Genomic DNA, 19582 nt, shown 5'->3' with positions numbered 1-19582 from the left:
GTAATGTAATTCATATATGGTTAGCCCCAGTTGAGAGTGGGAGAATTAAGCGATCTGGCAAGAGTGTGGTGTTAGTAGCCCCTTTTATATCATATTGGTATGACTCAGCCCAGACCTTCTTTCTGCCTGTAGTGCTCTGAGAATTCACATCAAAATAACTTAGTAGAGGAGCTCAGCATTTCTTTGCAAGATTCTCCAGTGAGAAAGGCCACTCCACACATGTAATAACCCCATATTGTAGCATAAAGAATTTTGTAGGGTTGGTATTGTCAACGTCTAATGCGATGAGAAAGTCAGAGGACAGTTAGAGATTACTGAGCCACAACACATGTGGAGGAGAGGACGAATACTCGACCTCACCCAGTCCTCCAATGTGGGTGGCATGCAGAAGCAGGAGACCACATTTAGTAGTTAGGGCAGTGCACTCTGCCCAAGCTCCTGAGCCCTAGCTTATCTGGCCATCAGTCAGATGGAAATATCCATCAGATTGCAGTTAGGTCAGGCTGTGACAATTATCACACCTTACAGTGGGACCTTCTCATGTTTTAGATACTGCAGAGTGGTTTCTAAACCTCTGTGCAGCTATGAGCCTCATATCCTGTAATAAAACGTTCAGAATTTGATTACTTTTGACGTGAATATTTGCACTGGCACAGTGGAGTCCCCAGCACAGTCCAAAATAATCTGTTATAATGCAGATTATAATGAATAATTCCCCTGGATATCCTGAAGTAGGCTCTGTTTTTGCAGTGCTTAGTAGATAGGACAAGCAGTGTTGTGCAGTATTGCTTATACCGTCTCTCCGAAGGCCTCAATTTATTTTCTGCTGCTGAAATTGAGTGCTCTGCTGTTTACCACCCTTATGTGCATCTGTTAGGCTGTAACATATCTACATCTCAGACAAACAAATAACTACTGGCTCTAATGAGCTTGGAAGCATTGAAGAAGGCCACGTTGCCCTTACTACGTGCAGGAACAGGATAATGGTTCTGTGTTAGTTATAATTCTGTAGTGCTCATTACTTCAGGTAGGGCAGGCAGTACCTACAAAGCTTGTCATGAGTGAAGTGTTGAACAAGCTCACACAGAAAGGCATTATTAAAACTTCGGTTGTTTAGGGATCCCAAAGCTGTGTACCAAATCTCTTTTCAAGTGGATGCACTTAGGATTCTACTTTGTTGGCTTGTGAATTTTTTTGTTGCCTGATCCAGTGTGCTGAAGCACATGTGGGAAGGAGAGATAACATTTTTCTTTGCTTATGTGATGAGAGAATGATTGGTAGTGGAAAAAGAGTGCATAAGCAGGACCCTAGCAGAGGAACTTTTCTGCACTTTTGCGCCTGCATGATATGAAGGAGCTAACCAGGAGGCATAAAGCAGGTTTTTCAGTCAATGTAAATTGCAGTCAGCCAAACTTCATTTGCATTGGTAAAATCAGTACTTTTATGAAGAAGCAAAGGCAGGAAGGGTGGAGGGGGAAAAGAAGCATTTAAAGTGCAGATGTTTTTTTCTTCTTTGGAGATTGCTAAATAGTATGGTATAGCATTTGGCTTGAGGCAGATTTGCCCTTTCCCTTGCTGAGTCAGTGCTGTTTGGTGTCTACACAAGTGCAGAGGAGATGTCCTGTTCCCTGTGCAGAGAGAGACTTGGACATTTTGTAGGTATTTCTTGTTTCAAACAGTTCACCACTTCCAAATTTTATTACTTTGAGGCTCAATTCAGCAAGGAAAACAGTAGAAACCTTGAAGAGCAGCAGAGTTAGGTTTGTGATAAACTGGGCACAAAGCAAGCAAGATATCTGCTGAGTGCAAATATAACTGCAAGGGAAAAAAATTATGTATTGATTGGTTGAGGAGAGTGGTGCATTTTAGGAGAAAAGTTGTTTATGTATGTACACCTGTCCAAAATGTCCATCAGTGTTACGGTGGCATATGCAGTCCTGGATGTAGTGTGCAAGATGTCAGACTTCTATAAACCTGTAAGTTTTCCTTTATTAAAACTGATGTAAGAAAAACACATGATCTCAAATTGTGAGGTTCAGGCTAGGCATTTTCATGTTAGCTCTGCTTCTCCCCAAAAGCCAGCTCCTACAGACTTGCATTTCATAAACATTTGCTTCCACGTGTGTTTGTGAAACAGTTCTGTTTTGCTGTTTGATGTTTCAAATTAATTCTTTAAAAAGAGCACAAAAGCCTAGTACTTTACGTATTGTATTGTTTTGGGCAGAAGTCCTAAAATTGTCAAATTATTCTGCATTCTTGTTAAATACCTAATGTTTAATTCTGTCATATTTCCTGCTGTCTTCTACTCATCTCTCTGCCTTTGATTCTTCTTTCTCTTGTCTCACTTTTGCCTGCCTTCAGACTGACTTGTAGCAGTGGTGTGTACTGCCTGAGTGGCCACCCTCTGCAATTCTGATCTGTGCTTCAGTTTGTCCTGTCTAAATGGATCTCCTCAAATGTCTGCTCTGGAAGAATTTAATGTCACTACCAGTGATATCAAATCAGCTGCAGTCTCCAAGCTGCTATAATAACCTAAGTTAATAATGACGTATGCTTGTTCATTTTGATCTTCCCCATTCTCTCTTTTAATGGAAAGAAAATGCGATGTGGTAATATATGCACGCTCTCTCTCTTATTTCCTCTCTCAGTCTCTTATTAATGTGTCATAACATGTGAATGTTCTTTCACTTGGCATACATTTACACTAAAACATACTCAGTATAATCCATGGGATAATACTGTGAGAGGCCAACAGTTTTGGCCAAATAGCTATATGGAATTCTTATATTCATCCAAAAATGGGTTTTACTGAGATCCTAGCTTACTGTTCTTACTGTTTTGTTCAGACAAAGGTCTTACCAAGAAGAAAATGGATCTTTATTATATAATTTTATCGACGTTAATAGCTTTTATTAAAAGGACTGGGGAATCAATCTGTTACAATTAAATCTATGCTGTGAGATGCTGAGGAGACCAAGAACTCATCACTCTTGTGTTACAATCTTGGAACTTATCTGCATATTTATCAAGTTCACTGCCTGTTATCTAGTCTTTTCTTATTACATTTTTTTTGTTGTTTATTTTTAGGGATTGATGTCAGGAGAAAAAAAAGTTAGCCGTGTTTACTTATAGTTATATGGTTACTCTATATTCACATTCCTGACACGATTGTATGCCTGCCTTTTGTCCCTTGTAATAGAAGGTGATGGCCACAAAGATTTGTAGATTTGCAGCAGAAGGTACTGCCTTGCTGACTGTAATTTTGTAGTAATACGTTGTAGACCTCAGAGGTCAGGAAAAAAGCCCTTTTTATATGTTGTTCAATGCCAGCCTTGTTAGCATAGTTTGGTTAACACTTAAAATACTGATAATAGCGAAAGGAAAAATGAAGCATTATCACAAAATAAAATTATAAACATAAATACTGATGCTGGAATTTTTATAAGACTCAGTTCTTTCGCAAGAGTTTGTCCTATCTGTTTCATTTATGCCAGAATGTTGGGTTTTTTTTCCTCCCATACATCTTCAACTTCTATTTGCCATTTTGGCAGATGACAAATTGTTACCAGATCTTGAAGAAAGTACAATTCTGTTTCTGCTTGTGCTTCTGAGAAGTTCTTATTCTGTTCAAATTAAAACTCCCTCCCATATGTGTTCTTAAAACAATACCTTAACCCCAAATGTTTTAGTAATATGCTTTATTGCATCCTGTGTTTTTTAAAAAAGTGGAGTAGATGACATAATCTAGTGTTGAAAATGTGTTCTCCTACCATTGTTGCCTGTGATAACCATGTAACTGTTGGTGGAAGGTTCCCAAAAATTGCAGAAAATAATTTTCATAATTTATATGCGTATTTGTAGAAGGTCTCAGAAATAAGTTATTAATACAGGAAATAAGTCTTGTTCTATTGTTCTTACTGCATAGTTATGCTAAACTAATTTTAATGTGACTGGCTAATTCGTCTTATCCCAATGCATAGTTTCTAGAGGAATATAATTTTCCTGTAGACAAATATTTGAAAGAAGATTCATAATGTATGCTGTCCTCCATTTACCAGAGTTGTGCTTGAAATAGAACACCAGGAGTTTCTCTAAATTTCTGGTAACCATGACAACTGTGACTTTAGTGTTATTAGCCCAATGTAATTTAGCGGAGTAGGTTGCTGCAGGTAATTTTTTAGCCATATTGGGATGATACCCGTTATTGTAATTCTAACTAATATTTAGAATTTATTTTTAAAAATCACTTAGCCGTGATACTGAAATATGCTCTATACTTTGCGGATTTGTTTTTTTAGCAAGAACCTCACTTTGCGGAGGGCCAGGTTAGGGATCTTGTCCGAGGCAGAGCTGTCATTGAAACTTGTACATTGCTGGTTGCCACGCAACCGTTCAGTTCTTAGGGGCTTAATGGATCTAAGATTTTGATCCATACAATTTCCTCCCTTTTCCCACCTTCAACGTGTGTTTTATACACATATGCATACGTCCTTTCTCTGTAGATATTTCTTGTTCGTTCCTAGAATTACAGAATTTTATTCCTCATAAAACTTGGCATAAAGAGGAAGACAAACACACTTGTGAAATTGCACTAGTGCTCTGCATTGTGTGCATGATCTGAGGTGTGTGGGTTTAATTCTGATTTGTTTAAATGGAAAAAAATGTTGGTAATTTTTATTGTCATATCTGATATGAAAAAAATGTAGGCAGGAAAATGTCTTTTTAAAAACTGTGCACATTGAAAAATAATTCAAGCTGGAAGAAAAGATGATAAATTAGTCTGAATGGAAAAACGAAAGCATGAACTCAATTTAGGAATCTACCCTCGTTGAAAAATAATCCATTTGAAAAGACTAAAGAAATTAGACACATCAGGAGCCTAGTTCTGTTCTCTTGTATCATACGTAGTTATCTTTTAATGTATGACAGAGCAAAAAAAAGGAGTCAAATGACATTTTCAGCATTAAACACTTTGCTCTTTTCTTGGAAACAATGGAAAATTTTGTCCAGTGTGATCCTATTTGAAAAGATGTAAATGAATGCAGGTAGGAGAAAAAATGGAATAATTTCCTTCTTCATGGAAGACATGTCCAGAAATTTTGTATGAACATTTCAGTTTATGCATGCATTTATGGTAGGGCAGCAGTGTTTTGGGGGCTGATTTTGTCATCTGGAACATTTTTTAAATACAGTTTGTCACTAATTTCTTACAGAAGTATATTTTACATGTATCTCAAACTTTGCTTAGTTGACAGACGAGAACAAAAACCAGTTTTTGAGGAAGCAACTTCTTTGAACTGTTTTCAGTGTGTTTTCGCTGCCATTTAAAATATTTTCCAAAACTACTCTGTTGCTGTTTATCTGATAGATGACATACCTTACAGTTTTTGCTAGAGTTTTGTTTTTATCTCCTTTGTACATTGGTATGGCTAACAAATATTCATAGAATCATAGAATGGTTAGGGTTGGAAGGGACCTTCAAAGGTCATCTAGTCCAACCCCCCTGCAAGGAGCAGGGACATCCCTGACTAGGTCAGGTTGCTCAGAGCCTCATCCAGCCTGGCCTTGAACGTTTCCAGAGATGGGGCCTCCACCACCTTTCTGGGCAACCTGTTCCAGTGCTCTATAACTCGCATCGTAAAAAATTTTTTCCTAATTTCTAATCTAAATCTACCCCCCTCTATTTTAAAACCATTACCTCTCGTCCTATTGCAACAGGCCCTACTAAACAGCCTTTCCCCATCTTTCTTGTAGGCCCCCTTGAGGTACTGGAAGACCGCTATCAGGTCTCCCCGGAGCCTCCTCTTCTCCAGGCTGAACAGCCCCAACTCTCTCAGCCTGTCCTCATAGGAGAGGTGCTCCAGCCCTTTTATCATCTTCGTGGCCCTCCTCTGGACCTTCTCCAACTGGTCCATGTCCTTCTTGTGTTGGGGGCTCCAGAACTGGACACAGTACTCCAGGTGGGGTCTCACCAGGGCAGAGTAGAGGGGGAGAATCACCTCCCTCAACCTGCTGGCCACGCTTCTCTTGATGCATCCCAGGATGCGGTTGGCCTTCTGGGCTGCAAGGGCGCATTGCCTGCTCATGTTAAGCTTCTCATCCACCAGCACTCCCAAGTCCTTCTCCTCAGGGCTGCTCTCAATCCATTCTCCACCCAGCCTGTATTTGTGCCTGGGATTGCCATGACCCAGGTGCAGGACCTTGCACTTGGCCTGGTTGAACTTCATGAGGTTGGCACGGGCCCACCTCTCCAGCCTGTCAAGGTCCCTCTGGATGGCATCCCTCCCTTCCAGTGTGTCGACGGCACCACACAACTTGGTGTCGTCAGCGAACTTGCTGAGGGTGTACTCTATCCCACTGTCCATGTCGCCGACAAAGATGTTGAACAGGGCCGGGCCCAGCACGGACCCCTCAGGGACGCCACTCGTGACCGGTCTCCACATGGACATTGAGCCGTTGACCACAACTCTCTGAGTGCGGCCATCCAGCCAACTCCTTATCCACCGAGTCGTCCGTCCATCAAACCCATGTCTCTCTAGTTTAGAGAGAAGGATGTCGTGCGGGACAGTGTCAAAAGCTTTCACAAGTCCAGGTAGATGATGTCAGTTGCTCGTCCCTTGTCCACCGATGCCATCACCCCATCATAGAAGGCCACCAAATTGGTCAGGCACGATCTGCCCTTGGTGAAGCCATGTTGGCTGTCACCAACCACCTCCTTGCTCTCCATGTGCCTTAGCATGGTTTCCAGGAGAATCTGCTCCATGACCTTGCCAGGCACAGAGGTGAGGCTGACCGGCCTGTAGTTACCTGGGTCTTTCTTATTCCCCTTTTTAAAAACTGGAGTTATGTTCCCTCTCTTCCAGTCATCGGGGACCTCACCAGACCACCATGACTTCTCAAATACGATAGCCAGTGCCTTGGCAACTTCATCTGCCAGTTCCCTCAGGACCCGCGGATGGATCTCATCAGGACCCATGGACTTGTGCACCTTCAGGTTCCTTAGATGATCCCGAACCTGCTCTTCGAGTACAATGGGCAGTTCTTCATTCTCGCAGTCCCTGCTTGCACCTTCTACAGCTTGGGTGGTGGGACAGGAACTCTTGTCAGTGAAGACTGAGGCAAAAAAGTCATTGAGAACCTCAGCCTTTTCCATGTCCTGGGTAACCAGGACACCAGTTCCCATCTGGAGTGGGCCTACATTTACCCTGGACTTTCTGTTGTCCCCTACGTACCTATAAAAGCTCTTCTTGTTACATTTTATATCCCTGGCCAGATTCAGTTCTGCCAGGCCTTTGGCCTTCCTTACCTTATCCCTGGCCACTCGCGCAGCCTCTTTGTAGTCCTCCCAGGCTACCTGTCCCCACTTCCACCCTCTATAGGCTTCCTTTTTCACTTTCAGTTGGTCCAGGAGCTCCTTGCTCATCCATGCCGGCCTCCTGGCCTTTTTGCCCAACTTGTTTTTCATCGGGATGCACCTCTGCTGAGCTTGGAGGAGGTGCTCCTTGAATATGGACCAACTTTCCTGGGCCCCTCTTCCCTCCAGGGCCACCTCCCATGGCACTTGGCCCATCAGGTCCCTGCAGAGGCCGAAGTCCGCCTTCCTGAAGTCTAGGGCAGAGAGCTTGCCGTGTAGTTTCCTTGCTGCCCCATGGATCTTGAATTCCACCATGTCATGGTCGCTGCAGCCAAAGCTGTCCTTTAGTTTCACATCCCCCACCAGCCCCTCCCTGTTGGTGAGCACAAGGTCGAGCATGGCACCCCTCCTTGTCGGCTCCTCTATCGCCTGCAAGAGGAAGTTGTCATCCACGCATTCCAGGAACCTCCTGGACTGCCTGTGCCCTGCCGTGTGGTCTCTCCAACAGATGTCAGGGTGGTTGAAGTCCCCCATGAGGACCAGGGCCTGTGACCGTGAGGCTGCTCCTATCTGCCTATAGAGCACTTCGTCCGCTCTATCCTCCTGGCCAGGCGGCCTGTAACAGACCCCTACCGTGACGTCCCCTGTCCGTCCCCATCCTCTAATCTTGACCCATAAGCTCTCTGTCAGCTCCTCCTCCATCCCCAGGCGGAGCTCCACACACTCCAGCCGGTTGCTGATGTAGAGAGCGACACCCCCTCCTCGTCTCCCCTTCCTGTCTTTTCTAAAAAGCTTATACCGCTCCATGTTGACGCTCCAGTCGTATGTGTCATCCCACCACGTCTCCGTGATGCCAATGAGGTCGTAGCCCTGCTCGTGTGCAAGCATCTCCAGCTCTTCCTGTTTATTCCCCATGCTGCGTGCATTGGTATAGAAACACTTCAGCTGGGCCCCCGACAAAGCCGACTTGCTGGCTGGAGCTACAGTTTAGGACTGCAGTTTAGGTTTATTTGCACTTATCTGTGATCCCTCCTCAGCTTCTGGACCCTCGGTGCTGGCACTGGCGCCATGCTGACAGCAGTGGGCTGAACTGTGCTCCCCCTCCCCCAGCAACACTAGTTTAAAGCCCTCCGGACGAGCCTGGCAAGTCTTTGTCCAAGCACAGTCTTCCCCCTCTTGGTTAGGTGCACGCCATCCGCCCCTGGTAGCCCGGGCTCCTCAAAGCACGCCTAAGCTAGACAGCTAAAAGATAGATTGGCTATAGCTTTGTTTGCTGTACCGTTTTATATCTCTATGCGTTCTGACTGCAAGTGAATCACTAAAATAACAGACTTTGTAGGTTCTTTACAGGCTAATACTGAAAATTGTTTCACTATGTTTAAGGCTGTTAACTAGTTCATAGTCAACTTGAGACGCAGTTTTCAAAACTTGGATGAAATTTCAGTTATTGCATCAAATTTTACAGTTTGCAGGAGACTAGAATTTTGTTGGTGGCCATGCAAATTTGTACATCTAACTTGTGTTTAAGAATTGACAGCCACAAAGTAATAGTATCCAGATTGCATATGGATATTTTCTGTAAATGCGGAATGACATGCACATGCACACATACCCTGTGCCATGAACAGATCTGCTCTTCTAGGAGCTGGATCTGTAAAGGTCTTAGCATCTTTTGGAAAACTGTGAGGGTTAGTATTTAAAAATAGTAGTGTGATCATAAGTATAGGGGCCTCCCAGACACTTTGAGCCTGAAATATACACCTTGAATATCCTGTTTTCAGATGCCACTTAACCCTCGTGGGACCTAAAATTCACATTTGCTGATGATTCACCTCAGATTTGACAGTGCTGAGCATGTCAATTTGTGCCTGTGACCTACTCTGTCATCTGGGCAGTGTTTTTGAGAGATTGTTCACCACAGAAGATGACCTTTCTTTAATTAATGATTTCAGAGGTTAAAATACTCACTCTAGGTTAGAGGAGGCAGGTGTGGAGAACTATCTTTTCTCCTTAAGATTTCAAACCTTATGTGTGTATATAGAATTGGGACTGTTTAGCCTAGAGAAGGGGGAGCTCAGGGCGATCTTATCAATGTATATAAATACCTGAAGGGAGGCTGCCACGAGGATGGAGCCAGACTCTTTTCAGTGGTGCTCAAAGTCAGGACCAGGGGCAGTGGGCACCAAGTGCAACACTTTTTTACTGTGAGGGTGACTGAGCACTGGCACAGGTAGCCCAGAGAGGTTATAGAGTTTTCCATCCTTGGAGATATCCAAAGACTATCTGGATAGGGTTCTAGGCAGCTGACTGTAGGTAACCCTGCTGGAGGAGGGAGTTGGACAGGATGACCTCCAGAGGTCCATTCCAACCTCAGCCATTCTGTGATTCTGTATTGCTTCCCAGTAAAGTGCCCTGACACCTGATTTGCAGGCTCTGTGAAGGTGCCTTTATTCCTTCAGCCAGAGCAGCACTTCTTAAATGAAAACAATAAATATCAGCTTGCAAAAGAAAGAAAAAAGTTATCACAAGAGATACTGTGGCATTATAATCTAGAAGATTGGACATAACGATAAAGAGCGAAGTCCGGGGTTTAGAATGCATGAACATCCATTGTACTGAACAAGTACTGCAATACAAGTCATTCGTCCAAGGAATTTGCCCTAAACACAAGGCTAGAGAGACTTACTTGGTATCACTCCAACGTAGCATACATTTAATTGCTCCACAGAAAGTGGAATCACTCTGAAAAGGGGAACTGAAAATAATCACCCTGAGCTGGCAAGCAGACAGCTCTCTGGAGAGATCAGAGGAGACTGAACTCGTGCTCCCGCTGTCTTGGTTGAAGGTTTTAACTCCTGAACTACTTACTAAAAGAGAAAAACAGTGCTGCCTTGCACTAGTTGTCTTCTGAAAGAAAAGGCATTTCCCTTTGCCTGTTGTTGTAGTGTTTTATTTTGAATAAAAACCACATAGGTTCTTATCTCCAGGAAAGGACCTATGGCTCTGATTAATTGAGAGGGCCCAAAGTGCTTCATGGAGACAGCTTCTCCGTTCCTGTCTTGTATGTGTGCTTCTGAGCACCTACATACTTCACAGGCTACATATCACTCTGTTGAAAGATGGAATATTTAGATTTCCTTTATGAAACTATTTATAAGTCCTTTTCAGAAAATCTTGATTGCCAGCAAAACTCCCTGAAACCAGTAAGAATCATGACTGCAACTCTGAAAGGCCTGCGATAGAAAATGTCCAAATGTAAGCCTTTATGAGAATCTGATTTTCAAAGACTTGTGAAATTTTATCTCAAGCTATCCATCTTCAATGAATCAACATTCAGTTTAAACAAAAAAAAAAGGGGGGAAGGGGGCCAATTGATTATAAATGACAATGACACTTCCACAAGCAGTTGTTACATTTGATCCAGTGGTACTCAAAAAAAAAAAAAAAGGGATGTGCTTTTAGCTCTCCTGAGAGCTTCTAATAAAGCTTTTCACATGCTTAAAGCTGAAAACTCTCCTACCAGTGAAAATGGGGAAATAACACATCAGTAGAAATGCAAAATTATTTTGGAAAGTAAGTTTTGTTTTGTTATGCTGCCAAAAGATTGAGCTAGAAGTGGAAATCGATAAATCCAAGCACCATTGTAATTGTTTCTCTCTTGTATTGATGCCATGGAACAAAAAGCTGTGGATCTCTGTGATAAGATTTCTTATTTGTTTCTGAAAGGTGAATGAATCAGCTTATTAAAAAAAATATAGTGTACACCTTTTAAGACTAAAACTATTGTTACTTTTTCAAGACTGTGTTTTCTGTTTTACATGTCAATATAATTCTTTCTCATAGTGACAGAGAGAAAAGTACGTAAAATATTAAATCACTTCTTTAGTGTCATTTCCATCAATTTCAAACTACGGACTGAATCGAGAAAATTGGCTGACCAGCTGAATTTTGAGTATTATCTATTATCTGTATCTCAGTGTTTTTGGATGTCATGTGTCCTGTGCACTGGCTTTTTTCAGAAGCTTTAAAAACATACATGTAAATTCATCATCTTGATTGAACTTAATTTTTGTGCAAAATTTATAAAATTTATAAAAATTTGAACTTAATTTTTGTGCATCGTGTGAAGAGGAATGTTTTAGCGATACTTCTCTGTTTTAGCAATACTTCTCTATATTTATTTACTACACAGATTAAAATACAAAATAAAAAAAATGCTAGCTCTTCAAAGTGAAGAACAAATTTAGTTAAGGAGTGATATTCCGGCATGATTTAAAAATTCTGAATCCATCCATGCTTTCTGTATGCTAAATGTTGTTAGTAATGCTTTCCACAGCTTTCAGAAATTCCTGGATGTGATGAATCCAGGCATCTTAACAGAGGATAGCCACTGCAGGGTTGTCAGGAGGCAGAGAAGAGCATTAACATCAATCATTTCCATCTATAGAGCCTGTCTAGAAATGATGCCTGGGTCAGCCTTTGGCCTAATTTCATACTAGTAAATAGTTTCAGAGCTGAGAAAAAGGTAGAATTAACTGTTTTTTAGAAACATTAAAATAGTTTCAGAAAAAGAACCACTTTCTTTAACTTAATTAACTAGTGGCTTTATTAAAAAAAGCATACATTTTGCTCACAGTTTAACAGGTAGAAATTGGTAAAAAGTACTTTCTATTCTTCATAAAATTACAAAATTTGAATCTTTTTTTTAAATGAAGGAGGGAAAAATGCAATAAAACATTAAGGAACTTCAAAGTTTTGGGCAGCTCTTCCATACTGCTGTTTGCCTAAGCAAATTGGAATGTGGCTAAAATATATATGTATTTTAAAAACACAGGAAAATCCATCAGGTTACAAAAATATTCCTCATTCTGATTAAACCTCTTGACTGAACTTACAAATAAGTTTTCTATCCCTTTACCTGTTTTTTTTCTGGATACACTGTCTGTCTTAGCTTCTGTAGCAGAATGTTCTTTGGAGCTGATCTTTTATTGTGTTATTGTTGAGTTGAGAAAAAGCCCCCTGATTTTGTCTGAGAAAGGTGATAGATAGTTTAGCAAAAATAATTACCATGACTATTAAGAAGATGCTTTTTAAAGTAAGGGGCTAACTCTGTTTATTCCTGTCTGGGCTGTCCAGAAAGACATTGTGAAAAACTGCTGTTGGAAGCTGTATTTGGTTTGCAAAATAAAATTTTCAGTGTTTTGGGCCTTGGGTGGAAAAGTGAGCTCACTCTTAGTCTTGATTGCACAGGCAGATTCAGGATACTGTTTTCAGGCCATTCCTTTTTAAAAATAGTAATTCATCTGGTTCTTGTCGTAGGTGCTTTTAACAGATATGGGGACCTTCTGATCCAAGCCTGCAAAAACTCTTTTATCATTCTTATGACTGGGGATAGATTTCTCTGAAACACTTTATGTTGCCATCGCGACTTCCAACAGTTTACATCTCTTTTTCTTTTTTTTTTTTCCTTTAACCTCTTTCTTCAGGTGCAGAAACCTTACATTTCCTGACAGGCTTCCTGAGGTCAGCATTGTATTCATATTTGTTAATGAAGCTTTCTCGGTGATTCTGCGCTCCATCCATTCAGCCATTGACCGGACTCCTGCTCACCTGCTCAAAGAGATTATTTTAGTTGATGATAACAGTAACAATGGTAAGAGGTTTTGGCTCTTTTTTTTTTTTTTTTGTCCCCCCCCCTCCTCTAGAAGTTGGATCATACATGAGAATTCTTGAATTCTGTCTCCTGCTCATCCTACTGGCATTTCAAATGTTGTCAGTGTATTTAGTCCCTTCTTTATCCCACAGTCTTGCTGGGCTGTCTTCAAAGACGCACAAGTGGGGCATGTTAAAAAGAGCATGTACAAAGATAGGATGCTGTTTCTATACACTTACAGTGTCTGGTAAGCAGAATTTTCAGTGTGACAATAGATTAGAGATCTAAGAAGTTTTACTCTTAGTACTTTAGAGTGCTTTCATATATGCTTTCTGCGCTCTTCCTGTTTCAGTTGTATGGTTGCATGTGTGTACTCACTTTCTCTTTTGTATAAAACACCTTTCTGTGTTTCTTAGGCATCTCCTTTAGATCTCTCCTTCTCCTTCTCCTTCTCCTTCTCCTTCTCCTTCTCCTTCTCCTTCTCCTTCTCCTTCTCCTTCTCCTTCTCCTTCTCCTTCTCCTTCTCCTTCTCCTTCTCCTTCTCCTTCTCCTTCTCCTTCTCCTCTCTCCTCTCTCCTCTTTCCTCTTTCCTCTCTCTCCTCTCTCTTCTCTCTTCTCCCTCCTCTCTCCTCATTGGCAGCATTTGCCTTGCTGCTTTTCTACCATGTGTACTCAGATTTTTGCTATGCGTGATCTGAAGGACTGGACTGCCCTGTGTCTGATTGCTCCGAGCTTTGCCCTAGGTGTTTGTCAACAAGGCCATGCTGGACATTATTTACAAGTCTTATTTTCTGGCAGCTTTAGGAATGAAATTTTAATAAGCACAGGATGCTGAACTTAAAGAAAAATCTTCCTGTGCTGGGGGATTAATTCTGAACTCCTTAAATACAAGGCGAATCTGAATTCATGTTGTTGAAGGAAAGTGCTGAACAAAGGGCTGCTCTGAACCTTGCCATCAGTACAGCTGTTATGTGATCCCTGTGGCTAGATCCTGTGACTCGTGGGTGATCATAAATGTATCTCAGATTTGTACAGAATATAAACTTATTTGGAAACAAGTAAATAAGTTCCACACCCCAGGCTGTTGACTTCATCATGTCCTCTTCTGCTGACTATCAGTGAAGGAAAAAGTAAAATCCTAACTCTTCAAAGTACACACAAAACCCAACAACTTCCTGTAGGCTTATGTCAAATCTAATTTCAGTCCCAGTGAATAGTACTGTGTTTAGAGTTGCTAAGGCTGACCAAGCTTTTCTTGAAATGTCTACTTATGGAACAAGGTAGGTAAATTGGCATGCAGGATTTCCGCATTGTTTTTCTTACTTTATGGCACAATTTATGACGTAGCAATGTGATGAAGTACATGAAAAATCACATGAAACAGTAAACTATGAGCAAAGTAAAAAAAAAAAAATCCAAACCAAAATCAACATGCATACACACAAATATACATGATTCAGAAACTTCTTGTGAACTGAGGTAGACTTATTTCCTTCAGCGTGTAGTTCAGTTATTTGACATGGCTTTACTGATGCACTCTTCCTGGCCTTAATTTTTGCCCACTCTCTCATGCAATACATGGCAGTTTGATAGGGAAAAAAAAATATTGAAATACAGCTTTGATTGGTGAACTTAGGCTCTGGAATGTGTTTGTAGAAGTTCGTTCCTACATCTTTCAAACAGGTACAGTCAATGTGATGCCAGGAGATCAATGAATTGGAATGGCTATTAGTGCTGCAAGGCTTAAGGCCTCTGGATGAGGAGGAACTTGCCACAAGGCAGCCATAGAAGAAGAAAAATAATCTGGCTGAAAAAAAAGAGGTTTCTAGAGTTTGTGTCTGATTTTCTGTAATTTACAGGCAGTTATTCCAGTGGGCACATTGCAGAGCAATGTTGGAAACATCAGTGTTTCTGAGAGCCATTCTGTCATCGCCATGATGTGCTCACTAACAAGTACACTTTGCACTGTGCTCTGTGGGCTTGTCAGAATTATTCTCTTTCATTATTTCTTACCTGAAATAGATAAGAAATCACAGGAACCATGGAATCTTTCAGGAATACCTGTTCAGCCATATTTTGTGTTAGTACCAGTGTTGGTACTGTATACTATCATACTTTTATAGTTGGCAGTGCCTTTTGTTCAGACTTAACTTTTTTACCCTTCAGTGCCTTAAATCCTTAGGTTTCTGTCCCCAATCGGGAGGACAGAAATTGAGAGGAGGGTAACCTTTGGTTTTGCTGTCCTCGCTTGGTGTTTCATGTCGTTCTATACAAAATCACACTGTGCAGAGTGATACGTAGTCTCGTAGAAAAATTCAGCTCTCTCTGGGGTTTTCTGCTGCTCATCTAACCCTTTCTCTGGCATCTCTTCCCTGCAGTAATGAATTAGATTCCTGCAGTCTTCTTTATCCCATAACTTATGCTGAAGATCTGGTAATAGGCATCCATTTGAAGAGGATGGATGTTTGGTAGGAAAAGGAGTGATTGTAAAGATGATTTATGGGCTTTTCTTTTATTAGTTTAAATCCTGAAATATTTATTTTACAATTTACTTTTGCTTTTACAATATTCTATTTTCAATTTTTTTCCTCCCTTGTAGCATTGCTGAAACTAATCCTTTATATTTAGTGTCATTCTGTGTTTTCATTAGTAGCTTTTTAACTTGCGAGTGTTGCTGCTTGTAAGATAAGTGGGTTACTCTGGGTTTCCCTGTAATGTTACCTGAGGGCACAAAGCTTGCTTTTTGCTTGTGTCTGGCTGCAGACTGCTTCTCACAGAGGCCTGTCAGAATCCTAATTATAAGTGGTACATTTAGTCTCAGGCTTTCGCTGGGGATGGCAACTTCTATAACTCAATATAAGATTTTTTTCCTGTGATGCCACAGCCGTGGATTTCACAGGGAAGAAATATCACACTGTGGGAGGTGACTAGAAAGAAAAGGTGAGAACAGAGATCAGGCAGAGTGCAAATGAACATGTTTGTTTTCTTTTAATTTTGAGTTTATTGTGCTATTTGATTGGACTCCTATAACAGAGTGGCTTAAAGTAAAGGCAGATACGATGACTGGCACTAGAGGAGGATACCAAAATTTCCTGCTTCTGAGGGGAAGCAATATACTGGTAAACTGATGCAAATTCTTGCTGTGGGCCAAATTCTGAATCTAGTAATGAACACCTGAATGCATCCTTAATTTCAGTAGATGTCTGTTTCAGAAAAGAGCAGTGGAAGAACGAGTTGCTTTTTAAAATTCCAGAAGGCTGATTTCAGAAACCATCTATTCAAGTGTACAGCCAAAGTCTGTACATTTGTCTTGAACAATATAAACGATAGTATTTTATTTCATGCACTTCAGGGTGTGTGAAGCGAATTATCTATGACTTTCTCTAAACCTCAGTGCAGTTTTTCAAATTCTCAATTATGTTTCAGGAGAAACCAATTAATCTCTTTGTGAAGTTTCCCTTTTTCTAAACAAATATTTCAACTTAGGAAACTGAAAGTGCTAGTGTGTACCATTTCAAAGCAGAAAATAGATTTAACAGATCCCAAAATTTTCATACTTTGTTTTAATAAAGCCATTTGCGTGGCTTAATGTGTGTATTTCACCCTACGATCTTTTCAGATGGAATTCTGATAAGCATAACGCTGAAATATGTGTTGTTATGTACATTTGCATTAAAATTTAAGGTTTTAAAAAGTGCATTTCAATGACTGCTATATAATGAGAACAAAAGATTTATTTTAAAAAACCAAACCAAGTATCAGTGTTGTTCATTTGGGTCTCATTTGGGTCTCAGTCACGTTAGTGTGAAATAGAGGAACTGCACTGATTTCAGCTGTTTTACTGTAGTTTTACGTGCTGTCTGTCAGATCAGGATCATTCCCATTCTCCTCAGGAACACTGTTTACTTTTCAGAAATAATATACTAATTAGTTTATAATTTGGCAATAACATAATTTATTCATTTATGCCTTCAGAAGTAGCACAGTTTTCCAGCTGACTCAATGCATTTGAGGGGAGGGATTTACAGACAGGAGGCTTTAAAAAAGCGTTTTAAGTGGCCATGCCCACCACTGCTGGTAGTTAATTAGACCTCAGAAATATATTTTGAGCTGGAGACTACTGGAATAGTGTTTTATTCACCCTCTGACTTATTGCATCCTGCCCTCTGGGGACAGGGTGGTGACCTGTGCCACTGGAATCCCGTCTTGGCTTTTGAGTCTTTTTGCTGGCATTGAGCCCCACTGCATTGTGAAGCACTTCTTGAAGATATTTTCAGATTATTTGAAACCTCTCTAAAAAAGTCGTTGTGAGCCATGATGTGTTCAGCTTTATGGGGAGGCAGTATACATCGATGTGTCCAGAGTATGCCTTACAAAATGTTATATTATAGCAATAATTATCATCCTGTATGACATTTTTTCATATTAAAGTTAATAATAAATGTTATGGTAGAGGCTGACATTTCATAAGTTTTCTTCCTTTTCCTTTGAGTCATTACTTATTAGTGAAATATTCTAACATGTTCAGTGTAACGATTCTCATTCTTTGTCCTGAGATTTTCATGAATACAGATATTGAATTGTTGTAATAGTACTGGGTATCACAGGATGCTGGTTTTATCACTTGCAGTCTCCAAGAGGATTAGCACAGACTGGTAGAAAGTGGGTCAGATGCAAGAGTATCACCTTTGAGAGATTTACAACATTGTCCTCAAAACATTGAATAAAAAGCAGCTTTAGAAAAGTGTACTTATTCTTCGGTATTTTTAAGAGATATTTGGGAATAGAAGATGGATTTTTTTTTTCTTTACCAAAGCAGTGATGAATAAACCTCAAAAGTACTGTTCAAATGCATGCTAGATCCCTAACCATTCTATGATTCTATGATTCTGTAATGTGAAGATGGCTTTACTTGTAGACCAGTCAACTCTGAATATTGATTTTTAAAACCTGTTAATAGCAATCTCCTGGGGAAAACTTGAGGACTTGCTGTCCTTCTGTTTGGCTTCTTGTTCTTCTCTTACCTCAATGCCAGAAAAAATTAAAGGCATTTAAAAACAAGAAAAAAAGCCAAACTTTATTCAAACCTGCATTCACTTTTCGGCCATGGTTTATGCATTGTGAGGACTTTGCTTTATCTGCCTAGATTAATTCCTCCCGTTAGTTAAAGCTTGTGATGCTGAAGTCCCTATTATTGCACAGTCTTTACAGAAGGAAACTTTCAGTAATGTTGGCAGGGATTTACATGAAAGGCTATGTAATGCTAAACAGCCTCTATGTTATGTATAGACCATGAAACCTGTCTCTGTTGTAGATCTGAGAACAACTGCTAGCTGTTGTTACAAACTATGCATTTTGCTTGCATAGTAACATTTAGCACTGAAACTAGAATAAATGAAGACCATTCTTTGAGCATATGTTTACTGCTGCATGTTCTGTGCTGACGCTAGAACTGCGGTGAGGTGTCTCTTGGCTTGTGTGCCAGCTACTGTGGATGCATCTGAACATGCATCTGAACCTCTGCGAAGAATTTCTGAAGTCCGCCATGAGCGTGGAAACATGTCTCAACATCGGGCAGATGGCTACCACCTTAGGCCCCCCCCCCCCCCCAACAAAACCACGACACATCCGTAAGAAGAAAACAACCAGAAGCAAAACATAGTCTGCTGGCCATCTGTTTCGGCAGTTAGCAAAAGTTAGCTGAATGAGCAATGTTGTTCTTTTTCTGAGTGGGAGAGTATGTGGACACTTTGGTTCATGTCCCAACGATGACTGGCTATGTGGCTCAGAACTCTTGTGGGAAAAAGTTAAGAACCACTCAATGTAAATGGACTGTGAGATTTTTATAAAGACAGGTCCTGAAGATTTTGTCCTAGAGTGGCTGCAGACTGTTCTCTCCTCTTGTGTCCTTGTGACATTGTATTTGATTCCTACTGTGAAGGGAAGAGATTGTGGAGTAGGATATCAAAAGGAAGTGAGCAACAGAGCAGTAAAGAGAGGGACAGTGCCCATGAGGAAGGCTCTGTGTCCCAACTATTCTTGCTTCTCTTTTGCTTCAATTTATCACTCTTCACACCTTTTTCTCAACCTGTGTTTGTTCCTTCTTTTTTCAACCAAGAGTTGTCTATATCCTTGGTCTTTATTCCCTCAGTCTGCTTTCCTTTTCCTCATTCCACCCTGGCAGTCTGCTCTTTTCGAAAAGAGCACTTCGTCACGCCCTTTCATTACACCTCATCCTTCTTTATATGAGCTTGTGTCCTTCAGTTGATGTCTCCAATTTCCCTATTATCAAATTCCAGCATACCCACTCCTATTCTCCTCTCCCTATCTCCACCACCCTAGTATTTGCTGCTCTTCTCCTGCATTTTTCCCATCTCATCGTGCAGTTTCCCTTTGCCTTTAGCCCCAGTAGTTAAACTCCTGCCTGACTCATCCCTCACTCCCTCCTTTCCTCCTCCCCCGAGCAGTGTTCTGCTCCTTCCTTTGTGGCATATTTTTATCATTCTCTCATTTTCCTCCTTCTTCTCTCTGATGCCTCCTTTTCAGACATTTTTTTTTCCGTTTTCCTTTGCTGT

The 19582-nt window shown here is 40.8% G+C and overlaps 1 protein-coding gene across 6 annotated transcripts in view; it reads left to right on the top strand.

Moving 5' to 3' along the window:
* GALNT18 (polypeptide N-acetylgalactosaminyltransferase 18) overlaps positions 1-19582 on the top strand; it is a 252587-nt gene that overhangs the window by 116237 nt on the left and 116768 nt on the right. For all 6 annotated transcript variants that reach the window (XM_086748472.1, XM_086748471.1, XM_086748469.1 and 3 more), the window contains one exon: positions 12841-13007. In XM_086748472.1, coding sequence (XP_086604598.1) covers positions 12841-13007 — 167 coding nt within the window. The remainder of the gene's footprint in view (positions 1-12840; positions 13008-19582) is intronic.

The sequence above is a fragment of the Chlamydotis macqueenii genome, chromosome 5, assembly GCF_036417535.1.
Source record: "Chlamydotis macqueenii isolate bChlMac1 chromosome 5, bChlMac1.mat, whole genome shotgun sequence".
Classification (NCBI taxonomy): domain Eukaryota; kingdom Metazoa; phylum Chordata; class Aves; order Otidiformes; family Otididae; genus Chlamydotis; species Chlamydotis macqueenii.
The sequence above is the reverse complement of the archived record's forward strand: the minus strand, read 5'-3'. Positions and strand labels throughout refer to the sequence as shown.